We start from the raw sequence: 22144 nt of genomic DNA on the forward strand, positions 1-22144 counted from the left end.
GGTCTGTAACTGTAATTCCAGTTCTGGAGGGCAAAGAAAGGTCACTGTGAGCTCCGGGCCATCCAAGACTACAGAGGTGGGGGGGTGGGTAGAGTCCGATTCCTGTGTATTTTAGAGCCGTGGACTCATGCATCTGAGACTGTCCTGGAACTCAACACGTACCCTCGACTGAGCCTTGAACTCCTGATCCTGCCTGTACCTCCCAAATGCTGAGATAATGGGCGTCTGTCACCAGGCATGACCAGGTCCAGGTTTATGTCTTGACTTTGCCAACTAGCGGAGTAATACCGGAAGCTATCCGTCTGAGGGACACAAAGGGCCATACCAACCCGAGGAAAAAAGGACTGTGACAAGGGAAACATACCATAGTAGGGATGAGAGAGGGTTTGATGACCGAACGCCTACACACTGCTGGCCTTGCTGGCCCTAAGGAATTAGCTTTCGGGGACAGAAAAACACAAGCAATTGGAGAAGAGACACTTCCACTGTTTTTGTTTTTAACAAGAGTTTATTATGACGTACAAAAGATTCATTCTGGCTATAGGTAGCACGGTGAGAGATGTTGCAGCAGGGAACCCAGGCACTTACAAAGTAAGGAATGCAGCCTCTCCATCATCTTTCCCACGGGGTCCCACTATGTCACCCTGGCTGCCTCGAAACTCAGAAACATCTGCCTTCCTCTTGAGTGCAGGGATTAAAGACATATACCACCCTGCCTGGCTCTGCAAGATTTCTTTCTTTCCTGTGTGTGTGTGTGTGTGTGTCTCGAAACTCAGAAACATCTGCCTTCCTCTTGAGTGCAGGGATTAAAGGCATATATGACCCTGCTTGGCTTTGCCAGGTTTCTTTTCTTCTGTGTCTGTGTGTTTTAGGTTTTTGAGACAGGCTTCCTCTGTGTAGCCCTGGCTATCCCAGAACTCACTTTGTAGACCATCTAGCCTTGAACTCAGGTAGATCTACCTATCTCTTCCCTCTCAAGTGCTAGGATTAAAGGCCTGCGCCACCCAGCCCAGCTTCTGCTGGAATCTTAACTTCACCTGTCGGCCAGGGCCTTTTTCTCGTAACTTCTGCTTTTAGCTCCCTGAGCTTCCTCGTTCCTCTGTGCGTCTTCCTTGTCTAGTCCCTTGGCTTTGTTCAAGCCACCTGCATGGCACCCTCCCTCAACAGGATGGCTCTTCTGACACCTCAGGTCACAGTATGGCTCCCTCAAAGTTCATTTACCAAGTCCTACCACAAGCCGACCTTAGAGTAGTGGCAGCTGCTCCTGGGCTCCCTGGCAATGGCTGAGGCTTAAGGATGTACGGAAGCCTCTGAGGTCCTTGCCCAGGCCACGCCTAAGGGACAGAGCTGTGCTTTCATGTTAACAATGTACAGAAGAAGCAGTGACAGCTTATTAGCAGCACAGCTCAGCTGCGGCACTTCCCGACAAACACTCAGTCCTACTGAACACCATGAAAAGCAATCCCAGTGCTCGGACACCTTGCCATCCAGACCTCTAGGAGGGACGCCCTCCAGAGATGGGGAAGTAGAGGTTAAGACTGCTAAATCAGCACAGCTTCACGTCTTCGGAAGAGTCTCAGGGTTACTGTGGAGGGGAGGTCTGCGCTGCCACCGGGCAGACGCTGTAGGAGGAACCCTATTAGCATGCCCTTCCTCAGGATAGAGTTTCACAGAGTGGGCTGAAGCGGACAGCTCTCAGCCTCTACAGGGAACAAAGATATTTAGAACTGGAGTCAGGAGTGAAGGGAGGGAGAAAGGAAAAGGTTAGGTTAGATCTGAAGTAAACGGAAGGGAGGGCTATGGGACTCGGGTATGGTGCAGTGCCCTGTGGTTGCCTACCACATGTGAGTTTGGCAAAGACCCAGGATAGCAAAGTGGGAGGGCAGACAAAGTTCCGTCCATCTCTGTGCTCCCCACAAAGACCCCATTATGGCTCACACCAGTTTAGCCTTACCGATCATCAAACCATTAAAATCCTCCCATACTGGAGATACTGCTTTGGACCCTTTAATAATCTCCCAAATGTCCTGGCTTGCCCTCAGGACCCCTGGGTCTTCCAGCATGGCAGGCAGCCTTCGGATCCTAGTAAGACTTCAGCCAGTGTCTATTCTGACTCTGGCTCACCTTCCAAGCCCCATCTTGTGCTTTCCCCTCTCACTCCACAGTTCATGGCTAATGCGGCTTCGAAGGCCTCATTTCCCACTGTTGGAAGCAACGTCCTGGCGGGGGGAGGGGAAGGGGCAAACGGGAACGTGGCTCCTAGTCATCAGAAGGAATCAAGGGTCCATCCACATCAAAATGGCTCTGGCAGGATATGTAGGCGTCGTCTGCGATGTTCTGCCCAGCCAACAGTGGGTCACCGTGGGGCATGATATTACGGATGTCTATGCTGTTTCTGAAGACTAGACCACACAGAGAAAAATGTCAGGCCCTGGCCCAAGTTAGAAGCTCCCGACTCTAGCAGGAAAGGCACAGGCTGGGGCTGGAGGGGCTCCTGGGAAAGGGAAGAAGGGGGGGAGGGACACGGGAGGACAGCTCACCTTTTTTCCCCAGCCCAGCCGGATCACTTACTTTCCATTTCTTCCATGTTCAGCTGCTGCAGGTCATGAGGTAAATCTGACTCAGTGTCCAGACTTGGAGGTGGGGTCACACACAGTGTGGGGTTTAGTTCCAGCCCTGTCTTCAGCAGCATCGGTAACTGCAGGTCTTGTTCTAACTCCATGGTTGCAGTGGTTGCATTTACCTCTAATGGCTCCAGTTCCGGCTCCTGTTGAAGCTCCGGAGGTTGCTGCAGCTCGTCCACCTGTCTAGGTTGACAAGGACAGACAGTGGGACGAGACTCCGTGAGTGGCAAAGCAAGCAGGGTCTGTGTTTCCAGTCTAAGATGGCGGGGAGCTATGCGTGTTTGCGCACACCTTTAATCCAGCACTCAGGAGGTGGAGGCAGGTGGATCTCCGTGACTTTGAGCCTAGTCTGGTCTACAGAGTGAGACCCCCTGCCTGGGGGGTGAAGTGGGGGAACAAAAGGGCTAAAGACCCTGGGCTTTATCATCAAGATTTTAGGATTTTTGTTATTGTTCTTTTCTTGAGACAGGGTCTCACACAGCCCAGGTTGGCCTTCAACTCGCTACCTAGTCAAGGCTAGACAGGAACTTCTGCTCCTTCTACCCTCTACTCCAAGGGCTGGAGTCATAGGCATGTACTACACATCTGGCCTCGGAATCAGGTTTGTTAGAGTGAATTCTCTCATTTACTAGTTGGATAAACATCAGATTATCATTTCCAGCTTTTAAACTTTATTTTTATTTTCTGTGCACAAGCATTCTGCCCATGTGTATGTCTGCCCGTGTGTATGTCTGTGCACCACAAGCATGCCTGGTATGTGTGGAGGCCAGAAGAGCTCATCTGATCCCCTGGAACTGGAATTATGAATGGCTGTGCACCACCAAGTGGGCACTGGGGACTGAGCCCAGGTCCTTGGCAAGAGCAATCAACTGTTCTTAACTGCTGAACCATCTCTCTAGGCTCAGACCATCACTTAAACGGGAACAATGGTGCTTAAAAACTCTAGAGAGGCAACAGGATGGTCAAAAGAATAATTCTGGATGTCACTCGAAATGATTTACAATTTAATGCAATTTCTACCAAGTGGCACTCTTCCCAGAAATAGAAGAAACAAACTTTATATGCACTCTCAAAAGACTCCTAATTGGTCAGGCTGTGGTGGTGCATACCTTTAATCCCAGCATTCGAGAGGCAGAGGCAGGAGAATCCCTGTGAGTGCGAGGCCAGCCTGGTCTACAAGAGCTAGTTCCAGGACAGCTAGGACTGTAACACAGGGAAACCCTGTCTCAAAAAACCAAAAACCAAAACAAACAAACAAACAAACAAAAAACCCCAAAAAAAGACCCCTAATTGTAGAACAACTGGAGGTTGGGGATGGTGATACACAACTGTAATTCCAGCCCTTGAGAGGGAAAGGCAGGAGAATCAGGGGTTCAAAGCCAGCTACAGCTATATAGTGTATCTTAGCTGCATGAGATCCAAAGACAATTAACATAATAAAATAATACTAAGATATAGTAACCAAACAGCATTTTACCAACATAAAGTCAGACATATGGGCCAATGAAACAGAATACAGACCCAGAAATAAATTCATAATCCTAGAGCCAACTAATTTTACAAAGATGATAAAAATATATAGTGAGAGAAAGCACAGTCTCTTCAATAAACTGGACATCCATCTGCAAAAGAATGAATCTAGATTTGAATCTTCCACCACATACAAAAACCGTGGAGCCGGCAAGATGGCTCAGCAGGTAAAGGTGCCTACCATCAAACCTAACGCTGGAGTCCAATCTGTGACCCACATGGTAGAAAGAGGGAATCAACTCTTGCAAATTGTCCACTGACCTCTACACCTGTGTTGTGGCATGCATGCACATGTGCACCCATACATTCACATATAAAAATAAATGCAATCTAAAAACCAACACGGGGGCTGGAGGAAAGCCCAGCAGTTAAGAGTGGACACTGCCGAGAGGCTGTCCCAGTGACAGCAAGAGGGCAGAGTCCCAAGTTCAGGTCCCAGCACCCAGCCAAGGCGGTCACGGCTGCCTGTACCCCAGTGCAGCACCCCCAAGTTCAGGTCCCAGCACCCAGCCAAGGCGGTCACGGCTGCCTGTGCCCCAGTGCAGCACCCCCAAGTTCAGGTCCCAACACCCAGCCAAGGCGGTCACGGCTGCCTGTGCCCCAGTGCAGGACCCCCAAGTTCAGGTCCCAACACCCAGCCAAGGCGGTCACGGCTGCCTGTGCCCCAGCTGCAGGACTCCCAAGTTCAGGTCCCAGCACTCAGGTAAGGTGCTGCCTGTGCCCCAGTCCAGGACTTTGGCCTTTCAAAGTGGGGGACTTCAGCCTCCACATGCACCCACACTCATGTGTATACACCCACACCCACACATATACACAATTAAAAATGATAAATCTTAAGCAGGGCATGGTGGTGCACATTTGTAATCTCAGCACACAGGAAGCAGGAGCGGGCAGATCTTTGTGCATTTAACGTCAGACTGGTCTACACAGTGAGTTCCTGGCAAGCCAAGGCTGTGTGGTGAGACCCTGTCTCAAAAAAAAAAAAAAAAAAAATCAACACAAAAGAGATCAAAGACATAAATACAAAACTTGAAATTATAACATTATATAAAAGAAAAACCTCAGGGCTGGAGAGATGGCTCAGTGGTTAAGAGAGAGTACTGTTCCTGCAGAGGACCTGAGTTCAATTCCCACAACTCACAACTGCCTCTAAGTCCAGATCCGAGGGATAGGAAACCTTTTCTGCACGCCACCCCCACAGACGTACATATGATTAAAAATAGAATAAATCTTAAAAGGAAAAGAAAAACCTTGAAACACTGGTAGAGACAATAACACGGCCCTGAAAGCACATAAAACAAAAGCAAAAACAGACCAGAGGCAATTAAACCTAACTAAAAATGTCCACAGCAAAAGCAGCCACCAGCAGAGTTAGCAGACAGCGCACGGAGTAGGAAATACCGCTTCTACACTCTTCATCAAAAAGAGGTGCATATCCAGGAGCTACAGGGAACCAAAAAACTCAAGAGTAAAAAAGCAGGTAAGGGGCTGGAGAGGTGGCTCAGTGGTCAAGAGCATTTGCTCTTGCAGAGGACTGGGGTGCGGTTTCCAGCAACTGCACGGAGGCTCTCAACTGTCACTTCAGCTCCAGGGGATCTGATGCCCTCCTCTTCGGGCCTCTGAGAGCACGGAACACATATGATTGATGCATGGTGTGTAGGCAAAACACTCACACACGCAAGCAAAAATGAGTATATCCTTAAAAAGCAAATGATCTCACAAAGGTTTATTCTTTTTCTTTAAGACAGGGTCTCATTATGTTATCTAGACTGGTGCTCAATCCTGCCTCATTCTCCCATGTGCTGGGATTGCAGGCATACGTCACCACACCTGGCTTGGGCTGAAGATCTGCGTAGACATTTCTCAAAAAAAAAAAAAAAAAAAAAAAAAAAGATGCGTGGGGCTGGAGAGATGGCTCAGAGGTTAAGAGAACTGACTGCTCTTCCAGAGGTCCTGAGTTCAATTCCCAGCGACCACATGGTGGCTCACAATCATCTGTAATGAGATCTGGTGCCCTCTTCTGGCCTGCAAGTATACATGCAAGCAGAACACTATATATGTAATAAATAAATCTTTAAAAAAAAATTAAAAAAGATATGCAAACGGCAACGTACATGGAAAAGTGTTTAATCACCAAATCAATGGGATAGCATACTCGTTGCTAGAGTAGCTTATTGAGAAAATCCAAAGTGCCAGGTGGGGCTGCTTATACCTATAAAAACCCCAGCACTCAGGAGGCCAGGGCAGGAAGAGGGTTACATGTTCAAGGCCAGTATGGACTTCATAATGAGCTCTGACAGGCCTGGGCAACAGAGTGTGATCCTGTCTCAGAAAACAGCCAGACAATCAACCAACCGACTAACCACCCAATCAAACAAACAAAAGACACAAAACAGAAATGGGGATGTAATCCCGGCACTTGGAAAGCAGAGGCAGAGTGGTCAGGAGTTCAAGACCAGCCTCAGCTACATGAGACCTTGCCTCAAAGGGGTAGGGCTAGAAAGATGGCTCAGCGATTAAGAGTGTATTACTGCTCTTGCAGAGGTCCCAGGTTTGATTGCCAGCATCACATGGCAGCTCCCAATCATTGTAACCCCAGTGCCAGGGTCTTCTGGCCTCCACAGGCAACAGACACAAAAGTGGTACACAGACAGACATGCAGGTACACAGACAGACACAGAAACACCCATACATATAAAGCAAAATTAAAAAATTAAAAAAATGCTAATTATCCTGAGTTGGTTAATATAATGTAGGCATCTATCAAGTTATCACATTGTACCACGTAAATACATACAAATACTATGTGCCAGCTATAATTTGAAGAAGAAAAAAAAAGCCAGGTACAGTAGCTCATGCCTTTAATCCTGAGAGGCAGAAACAGGAGGATCTCTGTGAGTTCAAGGCCAGCCTGGTCTACACAGCGGGTTCCAGGCCAGCAGCATTTTGTCTCAAACCAACAACAGCAACAACAAACAAGCCAATAGTTGGTCAATCTGCAAAGGAAAGAAGGCTCTGACAGACCTGACTCGCTCAGCAGCCAGGTGCCTCAGAATGCTACTTCACCAAACTCCCTGATAACAGCATCCCTCAAGGGCTGAATGGGAAGAGTCAACAGCATAAGAAAACACACAAAAACACTTAGCCCAGTGTCCAGAAATGACATACTTTTAGCTGTTACTCCAGTGGGGCCTCGTAAGGGTTAAACAAGAGTCTCTGGAGCATCCCTTCCTAGGCCTGGCACCAGGAGGGGTGCCATGAGTGGTTACAATCATGACTATGGGGGAACCAATATGGAGACAGCAGGAAACCATGAGAGAGGAGAGAAGTTGGTGAGTGGGGGTCAGCAGGGAGAGGAGGGGGAGGGAGCGGAACTGGGCAGCTGCAGGCTGCAGAGGTTTGAGAGAAGCCTTTGTACCTCACCTGTTAGAGATGACGATGAGCCTGTGCTTCAGATATTTCCTCCGTTCTTCAAAATCAACTGTGGGGACAGACAGGAGGTGTGAGAGATCAACGTGTTGGACTCAAAGGTCCTGACGAGTGGACCTCCTTAGAGCATGACCATGGGCTACCAATATCTGAGACCCCTTTCATTGGAGGAAGGATGTATGTCAGTGATCACAACCCTTTCCCCACCTTTTTCCTGGTAGTAGCACCCAAAAGCTTCATCCCGAGGGATTCTGGGATAGAGGAAGCACAGCGGGTTCTCAGGGATGTTCTCGTCGGCAAGAACCTGGTAGTGGCGGATGATTTCTGTCAGCGGGAGAGACTGCAGCACTTCCTTGGTGTAGGGCTGTACGGAGTAGATGACCACTTTATCTGAAGGACAGACAGGTGCCGAACAGACATGTGTCAAGAGGTGAGACCAGTCCCTGAGTTCCCTGCCCTAGCTGCCCAGCACCAAAGTTACTGCAGGGACCCAGGCAGAAACCAAGGGTAGGCAAAGGGTCAGAAGGGATTGGCGGGGTGGGGTGCCTGGCAGAAAGCAGAGACTGCAGGAACGGCAAAGGAGGGCGGTGTGAGGTTGAGGGCGCGGGGTGGCGGGGAGCTGGGACCAACCGTCACCCTGGTGTTCCACCCAAGAGCAAGTAACGCCCCCAGAAAGCAGAGACCTCGGGAATGACCGGGGTGAGGGGTGTGGGCGGGGTGAGGGGGGCGGGACCGACCATCATCCCGGTGTTCCACCCACGAGCAAGTAATGCCGCCTTCGGTAGTTTCGCTGAAGCGCAGCAGGAAGGTGCCAGAGACCATCTTCTTCAGCAGCCGGCGTTCCTGGCTCCGGCTCACAAAGCCCATGATGCGCCTGGAGCAGACGAAGTCACGATGAGATAGATCCCAGGGTCCCGGTCCCATCTACATGGAAGCGGGGTCTTTGGCCCCGTTTCTGTCGCTTACACACTTTTCCATCTTGATCAAATCACGTAACTTTAGTGAAAACGCTCCTGCCCCCAAGGTTTGAAGAGGCGTGAGGATTCAGTCGGTCACATTGGTGAAAGTACAAGGCGCCTCAGCAGCTACAGGTAGCTGCCACCGAATCCAGTGTCTTTAATGACAGCTCTTGAGAGGCAGAGGCAGGTGGATCTGTGAGTTCAAGGCCAACGTGGTCTAAACAGCAAGTTCCAGGACAGCCATTTAGAGCTACATAATAGAGAGACCCTCTCTGCCTGCCTGCCTGCCTGTCTGTCTGTGTGTGTAAGAAGTAACAAAGGCAGCCGGGCGGTGGTGGCGCACGCCTTTAATCCCAGCACTTGGGAGGCAGAGGCAGGCGGATCTCTGTGAGTTCGAGACCAGCCTGGTCTACAAGAGCTAGTTCCAGGACAGGCTTCAAAGCTACAGAGAAACCCTGTCTCGAAAAACCAAAAAAAAAAAAAAAAAAAAAAAAAAGAAGAAGTAACAAAGGCCCCCGTGATGGGCAGTTGCATAGTCCTGGGCCTATTCCCAACTCTGCCCATTGAGCAAATTCCTCATTTCTCCAAGACTTGGTTTCCTCATGGGGCTGAAAGTGGAACTATCCGCCGTCCAGCGCGGTTTTAAGGGCTATATGAACAAATTCACAAAAGACGCAAAAGACGTCTCTGCAAAGACGCTGGACAAGTACGGGCCACCATTCCTATTTCTAACCAGACTTTCCATTAGTTTGTAGTTTCTCCAGTGTGCCACGGGGGGGCGCACGAAGTCTACGCCTGAGACCAGTGGGAGCAAACACGGGACAGGAAGGCTTCCTGTGAAAGGCCTTACCCATCATTCCAGAGACCCTTCAGGTGGTCATGGACCAGGTCCAGAATTTTGTCCAGCCATGTCCAGAAAGGGATCTTGCCAGGGGGGCTCTCTCGCTGAAGGAGGAATGGAAAGGCGGGAAGAGATGTGGAGCTGCCCTTAGAGGGAAGGGTGGGGGCAGGGCCAGGATTTGAACTAGGGACAGAGGGACGGGCTGCAGGGAGTTACCTTACTGAAGTCCACCCAGGACAACAGTGCCTCCTCCACCTTGCAGTTCTTTCCTGTGGGGTGATTGAAGAGGCCTTAGGGCCGGGCAGAGGGCCTGGGGCAGGACACAGGGTAGAAGCAGGCCAGGGTAGGCAGAGGCTGAGAGACAAGGGAACTGTACCAAATAGCTTGGTCCTCAGCATGCTTAGCTGCTCAGAACCGAGGCCTCGGCCAATGTAGGAGGAGAACTGCCAGCTGAGGACAGGCTCCAGCAAGTTCCAGGGGGCTTTCGGGGGCTGGCAGAAGAACTGGAGGTTCTGGGGGAAGAGGGAGGAGAGCCGGCTCAGAAGCAGGCCTTCCCCCACCCCCACGCCCCTCTTTTCCTCACCCAGGCACCTCCTTTTCCTACCTGGGGGTTTGAGCTGAGCATGTTGAACCAGAGAACTGAGGCCCAGGCAATGGAGAGCTGGTTCATGTTGGAAATGACCACCACCGGAAGAGTGTCCGTCTGGAAAAACTCAGCAGTCAGGGTGGTGGCAGATGTCTGCCTCGGGGCCTGGGTGACATCCCACTCCAGGTCCCTTCTGCTTGTGCCCTCCGTGTGTCTTCTTCTAAATCGTTTTTCCGTTTGTTTGTTTTTGATTTTTTCCAGACAGGGTTTCTCTATGTAGCTCTGGCTGTCCTGAAACTCACTCTGCAGACCAGTCTCCAGCTCTCAGAGATCCGCCCGCCTCTGCCTCCCCAGTGCTGGGGTCAGAGGCGTGCGCCAGCAGGGCCCTAACTATTCTAAACCTGCTGCCTGCTTTTCCTCCTCACCTGCAGCTCCATCTTCAGACCCTGGTATACATATTGCACCACGAAGTTGATGATGTGTAACTCCTCGGTCACAGCCAGCGGCCCCTGGAGAGTCACAGTGGTCAGAGGGCCCTCTGGTGAGTCACTGGTCCCAGCTCGCAGCTCTGCTGAGTCCCCACTCACCTTATTGTTACCCTTTCCTGAACCGACAGAGCGCTGCTCCACCAGCGTCTATAAATAGAGGAGAAACACAGTGCCAGGGAGGGACCCAGAGGCCGAGCCTGGAAAGACAGTAACTCCTGCTCCTTTGGATTAGTTGACAATTCTATTAACCATTCTTACCAAGAAGCCGAAGTCCCAAATTAAGCCTTGTCTCTGGCCCTCCTCGGGGGTCAAGGTTTTTTGGTTTGAGGTCAGAATGTTGAACTTCCGGAAGCTGTTCCAGGGAAAAGATATACGGAGTCAGAGTAAGGTTAGTGTCTGTCTGTCTGTCTGTCTCTTGCTCTCTGAGATAAGGTTTCATTATGTAGCCCAGGATGGCATTGCATTTTCAGAGATCCTCTTGCCCCAGTCTCCCAGGTACTGAAATTTTTAGGTGTGTTCTACCATGCCATGCTCAGTATTAGTTTTAAGAACCAGCAGGAAAGGGCCAGTGAGATGGCTCAGCAGATACAGAGGCTGGCTGCCAAGCCTGATGATCTGAGTTCGATCCCCAGGACCCACATGGTGGAAGGAAAGGACAGATCCCACCAGCTGTCCTCTGATCTACGTGCATTTCCATATTTTTCTCTCTTGATCATGCATATGTATATACACACACTCACACCCTTTCTGTAGATAAAATGTTTTTTAAAATTAAAATAAAAAATATAAAATAGCAGGAAAATAAAATCCCAGTTCATTTCCGACTTCCCCTTCTCCTAGTCCCACGTCCCACCCACATCCCCTTCCTTCCTTGGGCTCCCACCAGGATTGCCAATGTGATTTGCAGGTCATGCATGCGTGTACCTACCCTGATAACTCTGAATTCCTGAAAAGAAAGGAAAAAAAGTCACTGGTTCTGTGGGGAAGAGTGGGAGGGTGAGAGATGTTCCGGAAGCAGCCCTTCCCACCCAGCTCCATGCGAGTGGCAGACAGCCTCTGGAGCTCACTAGCCACGTGGCCTGGCAAAGAGACACTGCCTCTGAGTTCATGTCCTTGTGTGTCTGACACACTGGTAACACACACCTGGTGGGGTTGTACAATGACATGAGCCCGAGGCCTGCTGCACAGCACTGAGCATGTGCTCCGTGAGGGGGAGGTCGCCATTTTGTTGTTGTTTGGGGATCTTGGGGGGGCTGTTGTTGGTTTTTTATTTGTTTTTAGTTTTGTTTTGTTTTTTGTTTTTCAAGACAGGGTTTCTCTGTGTAGCCCTGGCTGTCCTGGAACTCACTCTGTAGACCAGGATATCCTTGAACTCCTGAGTGCTGGGATTAAAGGGGTGTGCCACCATGCCTGGCTTGAGGGAGATGCTTTTACTTCTGTAAGGTAGAATGGATGGGCAGCCTGAGAGGACAGCTGTGCGGTGAGCACCACTGGTACCAGCTGTTCCTACTGGCCAGCTCAGTCACATCCTTCAGCTGCCTCAACTTACCTGTCAATAGAGACTTCTGCTTTGAGTGACTCGTTGCCTTCCTGGAGTCTCACCAGCAATCTAGGGGAACAGGAGATGGACACAGTGGTCAGTCTCTAACTAGGACGGACACAGTGGTCAGTCTCTAACTAAGGGACAGGAGACACAGTGGTCAGTCTCTAACTAGGGGACAGGAGACACAGTGGTCAGTCTCTAACTAAGGGAAAAGGAGACGGACACAGTGGTCAGTCTCTAACTAGGACGGACACAGTGGTCAGTCTCTAACTAGGGAACAGGAGACGGACACAGTGGTCAATCTCAAATTTGTTGTTCTGTTTTTCAAGACGGTTTCTCTGTGTAGCCCTGGCTGTCCTGGGACTAGCGCTGTAGACTAGGCTAGCCTCAAACTCACAGAGATCCCCCTGCCTCTGCCCCTCAAATGCTGGAATTAAAGACATGCGTCCCCACACCTGGCTCTCAAATTCTTGATAAAGCCAGATGTGTAGAAGAGAGGGCCAGGGGATTGGAAGCAGAAGGTGAACTGGAGGAGAGAAGAAACTTCCACCAGCAGAAGCAAAAGTCAGAAAGGCAGAGCCGGGGACGAGGCAGGGGGTGAGAAAAAGCAACCTTGTTCGGACAGTGAACTTGCTCCCAGTCTTCAGGATGAGGGGTCGGTGGAGAGTTTGGGGCATGCAGGGCTGGGTTTCCACCACGAAGGACCTGAGGAAAGAGGTGTGGTGAGAACATAACAGTTCAGTGTCTGCAACAATCGTATTCCCATGTTTCTTCCTTGTTTCTCCCACCGGAGATTCCTCCCAGGCCGCCAGACCTTTGGAGCAGGCGCTGTAGTAACTCCGTGACTTGGGCATTCTGCAGGTCCACCCCTTGGCTAAACATGTCACCCTCGTACTTCAGCATGTGACTCATTTCCTTTAACTGTCTCAGCAGCAGCCGGAGGTGGAACAAGAGTTTTGCTCCAGACGTCATCCTGGGTGACGGAGAGAGGAGTGTAGTTTTACGGGGCCCCACTGAGGTTCTGAGTGCCCTCCCCTTAATGACATGGAGAGCTGGAAACAGAGCCAGGTGTGCACTGCACCCTTCCGCTCCCGCACTCTCAAGGTTGAAGCAGGAGGGTCAAGAACTCAAGGTCAGCCTGGACTGTACAATGTGATCCTGCCTCAAAAAATGGACAAAATACAAGGGGTTAATGATGTTGCTTGTTTGGCAGAAAAAGCACAAAGTCCTAGGTTCGATCCCCAGCACTGTATAGACTGGGTATAGCGCTACACGCTGGAAATCCCAACACCAAGGAGGCAGAAGTCAGATCTGAGTTCTCCTGCAGCTATATAGTGAGTTCAAGGGCTGCCTGGGATACCTGAGACCCTATCACAAACAGAATCCAGGAAGCATATGGTAGAGTATTCAACACAATTTTGTTGTTGTTTTTGTGAGACAGGGTTTCTCTGTGAAACAGTCCTGGCTGTACTGGAACTTGCTCTGTTGACCCTGAACTCATAGAAATCTGCATCCTGCCTTCCGAGGGCTGGGATAAAGGTTTAAAGGTATGCATCACCACCGCCCAGCTCCATTTCTTTTCTTTCTTTTTTTTTTGTGTGTGGGGGATATTGTTTTTGAGACAGGGTTTCTCTGTGTAGCCCTGTATGTCCTGGAATTCACTCTGTAGATCAGGCTGGTCTAGAACTCAAGAGATCTGCCTGCCTCTGCCTCTCAAGTGTTCATTTATTTTATTTTATTATCATCACAATAATAATTATTATTTTTTAGGTTTTTCGAGGTAGGGTTTTTTCTTTTCTTTTTTAAAGATTTATTTATTATGTATATAGGGTTCTGTCTGCATGCATGCCTGCATGCCAGAAGAGGGCAGTAGACCTCATTATAGATGGTTATGAGCCACCGCGTGGTTACTGAGAACTGAACTCATGACCTCTGGAAGAACAGCCACTCTCAACTGTTGAGCCATCTCTCTAGTCCAGGTTTCTTTCCTTAAAGATTTATTTTATTAAACAAGTATGGTAACCCCTGCCTTCGGTCCCAACACTGGGGAAGCAGAGGCTGGAGGACTGGCCAGTTCAAAGTCAGCCTGGTCAGTGCAGCGAGTTCCAGGCTACCCAGCGCTACATAGTGAGACCTTGTCTCAAAAGCAAACCCAGCAAAGCAAAGGGTGGAGAAATCATGACGGTGGATGAATTCATTACTCTCGTTACTTCTTTACCAGAGCGAAGGTTGGACTCTGAGGTCTCCCTGAGTTGGGAAGACAACAAGCAGAGTGTGACCACGGTCAAACAAGAAAACGTGGCAGACGAGGCCACGGCATCACTTGCTGCACCTCTTCCTTCCCCTTCCCACCCTTCCATTCCCCACCCCCCGCCCCCCCACCCCCCCACCCCCCACCCCCCCCCCCACCCCCCCTCCCCCGTGCTGACAACCAAACCCAAGACCTTGTGCTTGCTGGAGAAGCACTCTATCTCCGCGCTCCGCCCCAGCCCATCACTTGCTGTCCCTAGACTTCACAGCACACGAAGCTCCGTGAGGCTGGGCCTGGTGTGTGCACGAGGATGGGGGTAGAGGTATCTCTTCCACTTACCACTGCTCCAGCTGTTCCAGCTGCAGCTCCGGTGGTGGGGCTCCAATGCAGGATTTCTGCTGCTGCACCTTCCACTCATCCAATTTTGGCAGCAACAGGTCGACCAGGGTGGTCAGTCGGCCCACTAGGGCCCTGGAGGTATCCAGCACCTCCTGGCAAAGGGAGAATGTGGTCTAAGCACCTCTCTCCACCAGCGGAAACAAAGCCAGCAAGGCTAAGAGGCCAGAGCCCCCAGACCCCTCTCCTTCAGTTCCCTGCTGCCCACTCTGCCCTGCCCTTTACCTTTCTCATTCTGTCCAGTTCATTGGCTGTTGTCTGTACAAGCTGTTGCTGTTGGTTCTGATGGGGGTCCAAAGATGGCGTCTTCTCTGAAAGGCAAACCCAAGAGTCAGCTCTTTCTCAGCCAGGGTCTCAGTCAGGAACAGGGAATGATGGGCGGAGGGAGAGGAAGGGAGAACCAGGCAAAGTACAGGCACCTGGGGTCTCACAGGCAAACTCTGAACGGCCCAGAAGCCCACTCAACCTGCTAAGGCAGTTCCGACATAAGCCCTGCAGCATTTCCTAGCTGTTCCTCAGCGGCATCTCTATTCCAACCTCCACAGCACAGCCTGGCGCCCTGTCCTGTGTATCCACGCGACTACCGACGCCGACGTATGCGGCAGTCACTCAAGGCAACTGCTGCTCGCTGGAGCGTTCAGCTTCGGTCATCATCCACACTAGGTCCCCAAGATGACCCCGGCCCTTCCCCCACTTCGAGTGGACCTACTCTGAGTGAGAATCGTGAATCGGAAGCTGAAGACATCGTGCAGGTCTTTCAGTTGCCGGACGGATTTCACCAACGTCTGTAGAGGAGATGCAGCCCCAGTAAGGCGGCTTCTGAAGGGGTAGAAGAACTGAGTCCTCCCCACCCGACACTTGCCGCAACCACCAACCTCAACCACAGTCTGTAGATCCAGGATTCGGGTCTCAATCTCCAGCTGCTGGCTTCTGGCAGCTGCTTCGGGAGCTGGTCCGGCTTGCACCTGAAAGAAGAGGCTCTCAACATGTTCCAACTCTGGTTTTCTGTTCCGAGACAGGGTTTCGCTATGCTGCCCTGGCTGTCCAGGAACTTGCTCTGTAAACCGGACTGACCTCGAACTCATAGATATGCCTGCCTCTGCCTCCTGAGCACTGAGGTTAAAGACATGCGCTCCCTTCCCCATCCCAGGATGAAGGCTGACTTTTCATCCCTAAAATCAGGACTTGAAATTTTACTGCAGGATGCGGAGAGATCCCGGTCGGAGACGAGGTCCCTGCGACCTTTCCGTGGTGTCTTTCCGTCCCAGCTTTCAACATTGCCACCATGTTGCCCTTACCTCCTGAGCCCTTTGAGCCTGATTCAGAATTCTCTTCTCTTCCAGGAGAAGGTTAAAGATCATCTCAGCCAACTGGGTAGGGCCATTGGGTAAAGTCTAAGCAAGAAACACAGAAGGATTGATCCATTCAGGTAGGGCCATTGGGAAAGGTCTAAGTGAGAAACACACAAGGATTGATCCTTTCAGCTACCTTACCGACCTGCCATTCCAGACCCTGCTCTTGGTGGCCCCTAGTACTGTCCCTCCTTCAGGGTCCCTGTCTACCTCCGTCTGTCTAGACTCTGTATCTACCCGTATCAGTCCTTTACTCTGCCAGTAGCACCCCAAGTCCAGACTCTGTTTTCCGGTCGCCAGGTCTGCCCCCGCTTTGCATCTTTAGGAACATTCTGTACCCCAGCCCTTACCCTATTCTCAGATGCTGGTCCCACCCTATTAGTTCCAACTCTCCCAAGTACCTGGATGTCCCGGTTGAATTTTCGCAAGTTATGCTGCAATAAAAAGCAATCAGGATCCGAGCTGTGGTCCCACTGCTTCAGCTGCTCCAAGATGTTGAAGTACAGCATGTTGGCCTTGGAGTGATCGTTGCCTAGCACAGCTTCCCTCCTGAGGACCAGGCACGGACAAGGATTAGGATCTCTGCTGCTGTAAGATCGCCCACCCCTCCCGGGAAGTCTCTGGGATCCTGAAGGCTCAGAGGAAAGAAACCAGCTCAACTCCCAAAGCCCTCACCAGTTCTGGTCTTCGATCCAGGCAGCCAGGTGCTGTCGAACATCCATTGGCAGGAGGACTTGAGAGTAGAGCTGGTGCAACTGGTCCAGAAACGGGCTGTCGAGACTCTGCAGCAGCTCCCACTGCGCCATCTGGACTCTGCACAGAAAGGATGTCAGCTCTCAGCTGGACCTTCTACGGAACCACATCATCCAGAGTCTGACGATTTATGAGTTTATTGTTTGGTTTACAAAAAAACAGCAAACAGGCCATTCGTGGTGGCGCACGCCTTTAATCCCAGTACTCAGGAGGCAGAGGCAGGCGGATCTCTGTGAGTTCGAGGCCAGCCTCATCTACAAAGCCAGTCCCGGAACAGCCAGGGCTACATAGAGAAACCCTGTCTAGAAAAACGAATCCAGGGTCTCACTCAGTAACCCAGCTGACCTGGAAGTCACAACAATCCCACATCAGCCTCTTAAGTGTTCGGATTTAGGCATGAGTCACCAAGTCTGGCTATGTGATTTTTGTTCTAATTTAAAATATTTTAATTATACAATTAAAAGATACAGAAAAGGGGCTGGGAGTTGGCTCAGTGTTTAGAGTGCTTCTTGCTCTTCTAGAGGACCAGCTTTTGATTCCTAGCACCCACATGGTAACTGAAAACCAGGGGATCTGACGCCCTCTGCTGACCTCTGAGGTCATCAGGCACTTAAGTGGTATGTCTACATCCATGTAGGCAAAACTCATATGCATAAAATAATAAGATACAGAAAATACTAGTTTACATTGCTCCTCCTCTTAATCTTGGCCTTCGTCCTTTCTCTTTAGATGTGATTCTTAATGCAGTTTGTCGTGGTTTTTCCAGGGAATACTATTCAATAGTTGCAATATGTGGTACTTTTTGTTTTACTGGTAACTTTCAAACACACAAAAGTAGAAGGAAGAGCTGGCATGGTGGCACATGCCTGTAATACCAGCACTTGACAGCTGGAGGCAGGAGCATGGAGGACAGGCTCAGCTACATAGTATATTTAGGTCAGGCTGGACTGCTGTGGAGCAGTCTTTGTACATTATAAATATGTATTACTCCCATTGGTTCATAAAGAGCTGACTGGCCGATAGCTGGGCAGAAAGAGATCGGGCAGGAGAGCCAGACTAGGAGGCTGCTGGAAAGAAGGGTGGGATCTCGGGAGTTACCAGTCAGACCCAGACTACACTGGACTACATGAGATTCTGCCTCAAAAAAAAAAAAAAAAAAGAGGGCTGGAGAGATGGCTCAGTGGTTAAGAGCATTGCCTGCTCTTCCAAAGGTCCTGAGTTCAATTCCCAGCAACCACATGGTGGCTCACAACCATCTGTAATGAGGTCTGGTGCCCTCTTCTGGCCTGCAGCATACACACAGACAGAATATTGTATGGATAATAAATAAATATTAAAAAAAGAATAGAGAGGGTTGCCTACGTATACATTATTCAACCTAACAAATAATATTTCCACAATATAATGCCATCTAGCACATCCACTTAATCTGCATGATCTTTGTGAGTTTGTGTTTGTTTATTCGGGAATGAAGGATAAGCAATATAGATCCATGTTGGTCGTGAGTACTCATGATTTTTGCTGGCCCTGGAGTTTTATTTAGGGTCAGCAAAGGAAGCACACCTTACCAACTGCCCACCACCTAGGAAAGGACCTCCATTTAAGGGGTCTTAAGTGCCAGTCATTCAATCTCTAAGACTGGAGAATTTTTATGACTCTGTCAATCCCTCGTCTTTGGGGGAATTGCCAAATTTGGAAAGACCCAGAAATTTCATACAAAACTGTTTTCCCTGACACGAAGCAGGCAGTGCCATGTTTATTGGCACATTTTCCCTTCCCACTGCCATTTCTTATCTATTATGGGAATTAAAAGAAGACATTCATCTGCTCCACTCTGCTGCCTGAGTTTTAAGGAATCAAATACCATCTGAGATTTAGCTCAGCTAGAGCAATCCTAGAGCACAGAGAGATCCTGCGTTTGGGCTCCAGCAAGGGTTGGGGATCAAGGATTATTAGTAGTAGGCTAAAATGAAAAATTGGCTCTTGGGGGTAGAGAGATGGCTCAGCGGGTAAGAGAGCTATGAGACTCTCTGATGACAAACGGCTAGGAGTATAACAGAATATCAAGGAATCATTTTGTTGATTTTCTTTTTCAGCCAGAGCTCAGGAAACCCTGAAGAAGAGGGGAAAGAAGGGTTGTAGGAGTCAGAGGGGCTAAGGACAGGCCCACAGAATTAACTAAGCAGGGAGTCACAGGGGCTCACAGAGACTCAAGAGGCAATCATGGAGCCTGCAAGGGTTTGCGCTAAGTCCTCTATATACGAGCTGTGGTTGCTTAGCTTGGGGTTTTTGTGGGACTCCTAGCAGTCGGAGTGGAGGTAGCTCTGACTCTTGCCTGCTCTTGGGACCCTTTTCCGCCTACTGGCTTGTCTCTACTAGGTTGGCTCAGCCAGCCTTAACATGAGGGTTTGTGGCTAGTCTTATTGCATCTTGTTATGCAGTGTTCAGTGTACTGGAAGGCCTGCTCTTTTCTGAAGGGAAACAGATGAGCAGAGGATCCGGGGAGAGGGTTGGCGAGGGATGGGAGGAGAGAAAGGAAGGGAGGCCACAGCGGGGACATATTGTATGAGAGAAGAATAAATTAAAAAAAAAAAAACCTTTTATTGCACCGGAAGCCTGAAAGATCAGGAGAAACAAGCACATGCATGTTCTTCGAAGTCACACGATTCTACTAGAGAGCAAACAAAAACATCTAGAGTCCATGACTGGCTTTTTTCCTCCGAGAGTAGAATGGAGAAGGAGAGAGACTGGGCAGGAAATAAAATTTTTCTTAAAAACAAACAAATGAAAAATTATTTATTTGTGTATAATGGTGTGCAGAGTTGGGGTGGAATGGACCAGGGCTTTAGATTCCCTGGAGTTTGAGTTTCAGGGTGTACTGAGTCTCCAGGTTTGGGTGCTGAGAACCAAAACCCAGTCCTCTGCAAAGCAGTGAGCTCTCTTACCCGCCGAGCCATCTCTCCACCGCCAAGAGCCAATTTTTCATTTTAGCCTACTACTAATAATCCTTGATCCCCAACCCTTGCTGGAGCTCAAACACAGGATCTCTCTGTGCTCCAGGATTGCTCTAGCTGAGCTAAATCTCAGATGGTATTTGATTCCTTAAAACTATATACTGTGTTGCCTTTCTGTTTTGTTTTGTTTTGTTTTAAAAGATGAGATTTCTCTGTGTAGGCCTGGCTGTACTGGCCATCACTGTGTAGACCAGGCTGGCCTCAAACTCACAGAGATCCACCTGACTCTGCCTCCCGAGTGCTGAGATTAAAGACGTGCGCCAGGTTCATTGGTGTTTTGCCTGTATGTCTGCATAAGGGTGTTTGCTCCCCTAAAACTGGAGCTCCAGACAGGCGTGAGCTGCCATGGGGGTTTTGGGAATTGAACCCGGGTCCTCTGGTAGAGCAGTCAGTGCTCTTAACCACTGAGCCATCTCCCCAGCCCCTGTACTGCTTTTAAGAAACAAAAACTGCATTTTAAAGACAAGATCCCAGTTCTTCGGGAATTGAAGGGCTTGTATCAAAGCAAGGGAATGCGTGAATACTGAGATTTAAATAAGAAACCAAAACATAAGAAACAAAACTTCTAAAGCTGCATAATCTCCACAGCACAGGGCAACAACAGGACAGCCAAGAAGAGGCCCACCAAGGGCCCAGCATCGGCAGTCTAGTATAAACCAGAGGCCTCGGACCAGACCAGCAGCTCTTTGCAACGAACATGTGCAAGTAAAGATCCATGAACAATGGAGTTTACTGCGTGAAAACTGCAGCTTTCGTGATGAGATTTTTTAATTCTTCACCTTTTTTTCTTTTCCCTTTCTTCTCTTACATTTTGTTTTATTGAGGGTGCTGGGGCAGAGGGTAGATGCTAAGGGAAGGGGAAATGAAAGGGATCAAGACACATGATGTAGGGACTAGAGAGTTGGCACTGCCTGCTGTCCCAGAGGATCTGGGTTCAAGCCTTAGCACTCACATGATAGCTCACAACAGTGTAACTCCAAGATCTGACAACCTCACACAGACACACATAAAGGCAAAACACCAACACAAATAAAATAAAAATAAGCATTATTTGTTTTAAAAGATTCATGATATAAAAGATACAGAATAGAAAGAAAGAAGGAAGGGAGGGAGGAAGAGAGGGAGGGTGAGAGAGAAAGAGAGAAGGAAGGAAGGAGTTGCTGGGTGTAGTGGTGCACACCTTGAATCCCAGCACTTGGGAGGCAAAGCCCAGCCTGTTCTGCATAGAAAGTTTCAGGACAGGCAGGGCTGCACAGAGAAACCCTGCCTGGAACAAGAAAGTCTTCTACTGCAGTTATAGGGGCTGCAACGAAATGCTTCACTCTCTCAAACACCAGTTTTGCACTAAATAAGATTTTCTAAAATAAATTAGACTTTGTGTTCATAAACAGTTTCACCTTCCAGGACCTTATACTTACATATCTAAAACATATATGCATATGCATAATGTCTGTTTATATATGTGCATATATACACACATAAATAAGGATGCCTGTGTTTTTGTTTATTTAGTTTGGTAAGGATCAAAAATTATGCAAAGGGGCTGGAAAGATGATGGCTCAGCGGTTAAGAGCACTGGCTGCTCTTCCTGAAGAACCCTGGGTTCGATTCCCAGTACCCACTTGTCCACCACTCCAGTCCCAGATCTGACGACCTCTTCTGACCAACACAATAACTGCATGCATGTGGTACACAGACAAAACACCCTTACAAATTAAACAAATGGATCGATAGATAACGCAGAGCCGGTTAAAGCTTTGGCTTATGACAAGGAACAAATGCTACATGCCAGGCTTCAGGGGTTGCGGAGGAGTTTTGGAAGGAAGTCGACAGGGTTGAGAAGTAGAGTTAAGCGGGGATGTGACATCCTGGACACACCAGAGCTTCAGCTTCTGCCAGAGAGCAGAAGCCTTCTCCGCAGGGGCATCAACCGGGGGCAGCAGCCCGTCCCGGGAACGAACGCGCGCCTCCCTGCTCCGCACACGCTCTCGGGGCCTGTACCTTCTGAGGGTCCAGGGCCGCTCCTCCCAGTGGCTCCCGCGGCAACTTCCAATCCTCCGGGCGGCTCAAGAACCGTCTCCACCCCGCCCCCGACTCCGGAGGACCCAGATCGTGAGCTGCAGAACGGGTCACCGGCGCTGCGCACTTGCCTTTCCGGGCTCTCAGGGGCGACCCGCGCTCAGCCACGCCCTCCACGTGTTTCATTGGTGGAGCCATAACCCCGCCCTCTTCCGGGCTGGACAAGCCGCCCGGAACCTCACCGCAGACTTCAGTGATTGGCGGAGAGGCTCCCCTTCGCGCAAGAACCCAAGCAGCTGACTTTTCTGAATCAGCACTCCCAGGGAAAGGAAACGAAACCATAGCCTGCAGAGGCGCCC

General features: G+C 49.8%; 1 protein-coding gene across 1 annotated transcript; it reads right to left on the reverse strand.

Moving 5' to 3' along the window:
• Nucleotides 1-488: 488 nt before the first annotated feature.
• On the reverse strand, nucleotides 489-22093 carry Stat2 (signal transducer and activator of transcription 2). Its single transcript, XM_038314386.2, has 24 exons — nucleotides 21768-22093; nucleotides 16675-16812; nucleotides 16401-16548; nucleotides 15946-16041; nucleotides 15523-15612; nucleotides 15357-15432; nucleotides 14873-14958; nucleotides 14591-14742; nucleotides 12815-12973; nucleotides 12613-12705; nucleotides 12007-12066; nucleotides 11386-11403; nucleotides 10716-10809; nucleotides 10557-10604; nucleotides 10395-10478; nucleotides 9988-10086; nucleotides 9760-9895; nucleotides 9600-9652; nucleotides 9393-9487; nucleotides 8321-8457; nucleotides 7791-7973; nucleotides 7578-7635; nucleotides 2572-2807; nucleotides 489-2402 (listed from the first exon to the last, which is right to left on the reverse strand). The coding sequence occupies exons 2-24, from the start codon at nucleotides 16803-16805 to the stop codon at nucleotides 2260-2262; spliced, it is 2475 nt and encodes an 824-aa protein (XP_038170314.1). The 5' UTR covers nucleotides 16806-16812; nucleotides 21768-22093; the 3' UTR covers nucleotides 489-2259.
• Between the last annotated feature and the right edge of the window lie 51 nt (nucleotides 22094-22144).

Source organism: Arvicola amphibius, chromosome 17 (genome assembly GCF_903992535.2).
Source record: "Arvicola amphibius chromosome 17, mArvAmp1.2, whole genome shotgun sequence".
NCBI classification, from domain to species: Eukaryota; Metazoa; Chordata; class Mammalia; order Rodentia; family Cricetidae; genus Arvicola; species Arvicola amphibius.

Excerpts from the sequence above, each read along its gene's own strand:
- Stat2 (XM_038314386.2), bottom strand. The coding sequence starts at position 16,805 with ATGGCGCAGTGGGAGCTGCTGCAGAGTCTCGACAGCCCGTTTCTGGAC. Across the intron at positions 12,974-14,590 it reads CTGGAACAGCTGGAGCAGTG|GATGACGTCTGGAGCAAAAC; the intron begins GTAAGTGGAAGA and ends TCCGTCACCCAG. Across the intron at positions 12,067-12,612 it reads AAGTTCACTGTCCGAACAAG|ATTGCTGGTGAGACTCCAGG; the intron begins GTTGCTTTTTCT and ends CTGTTCCCCTAG.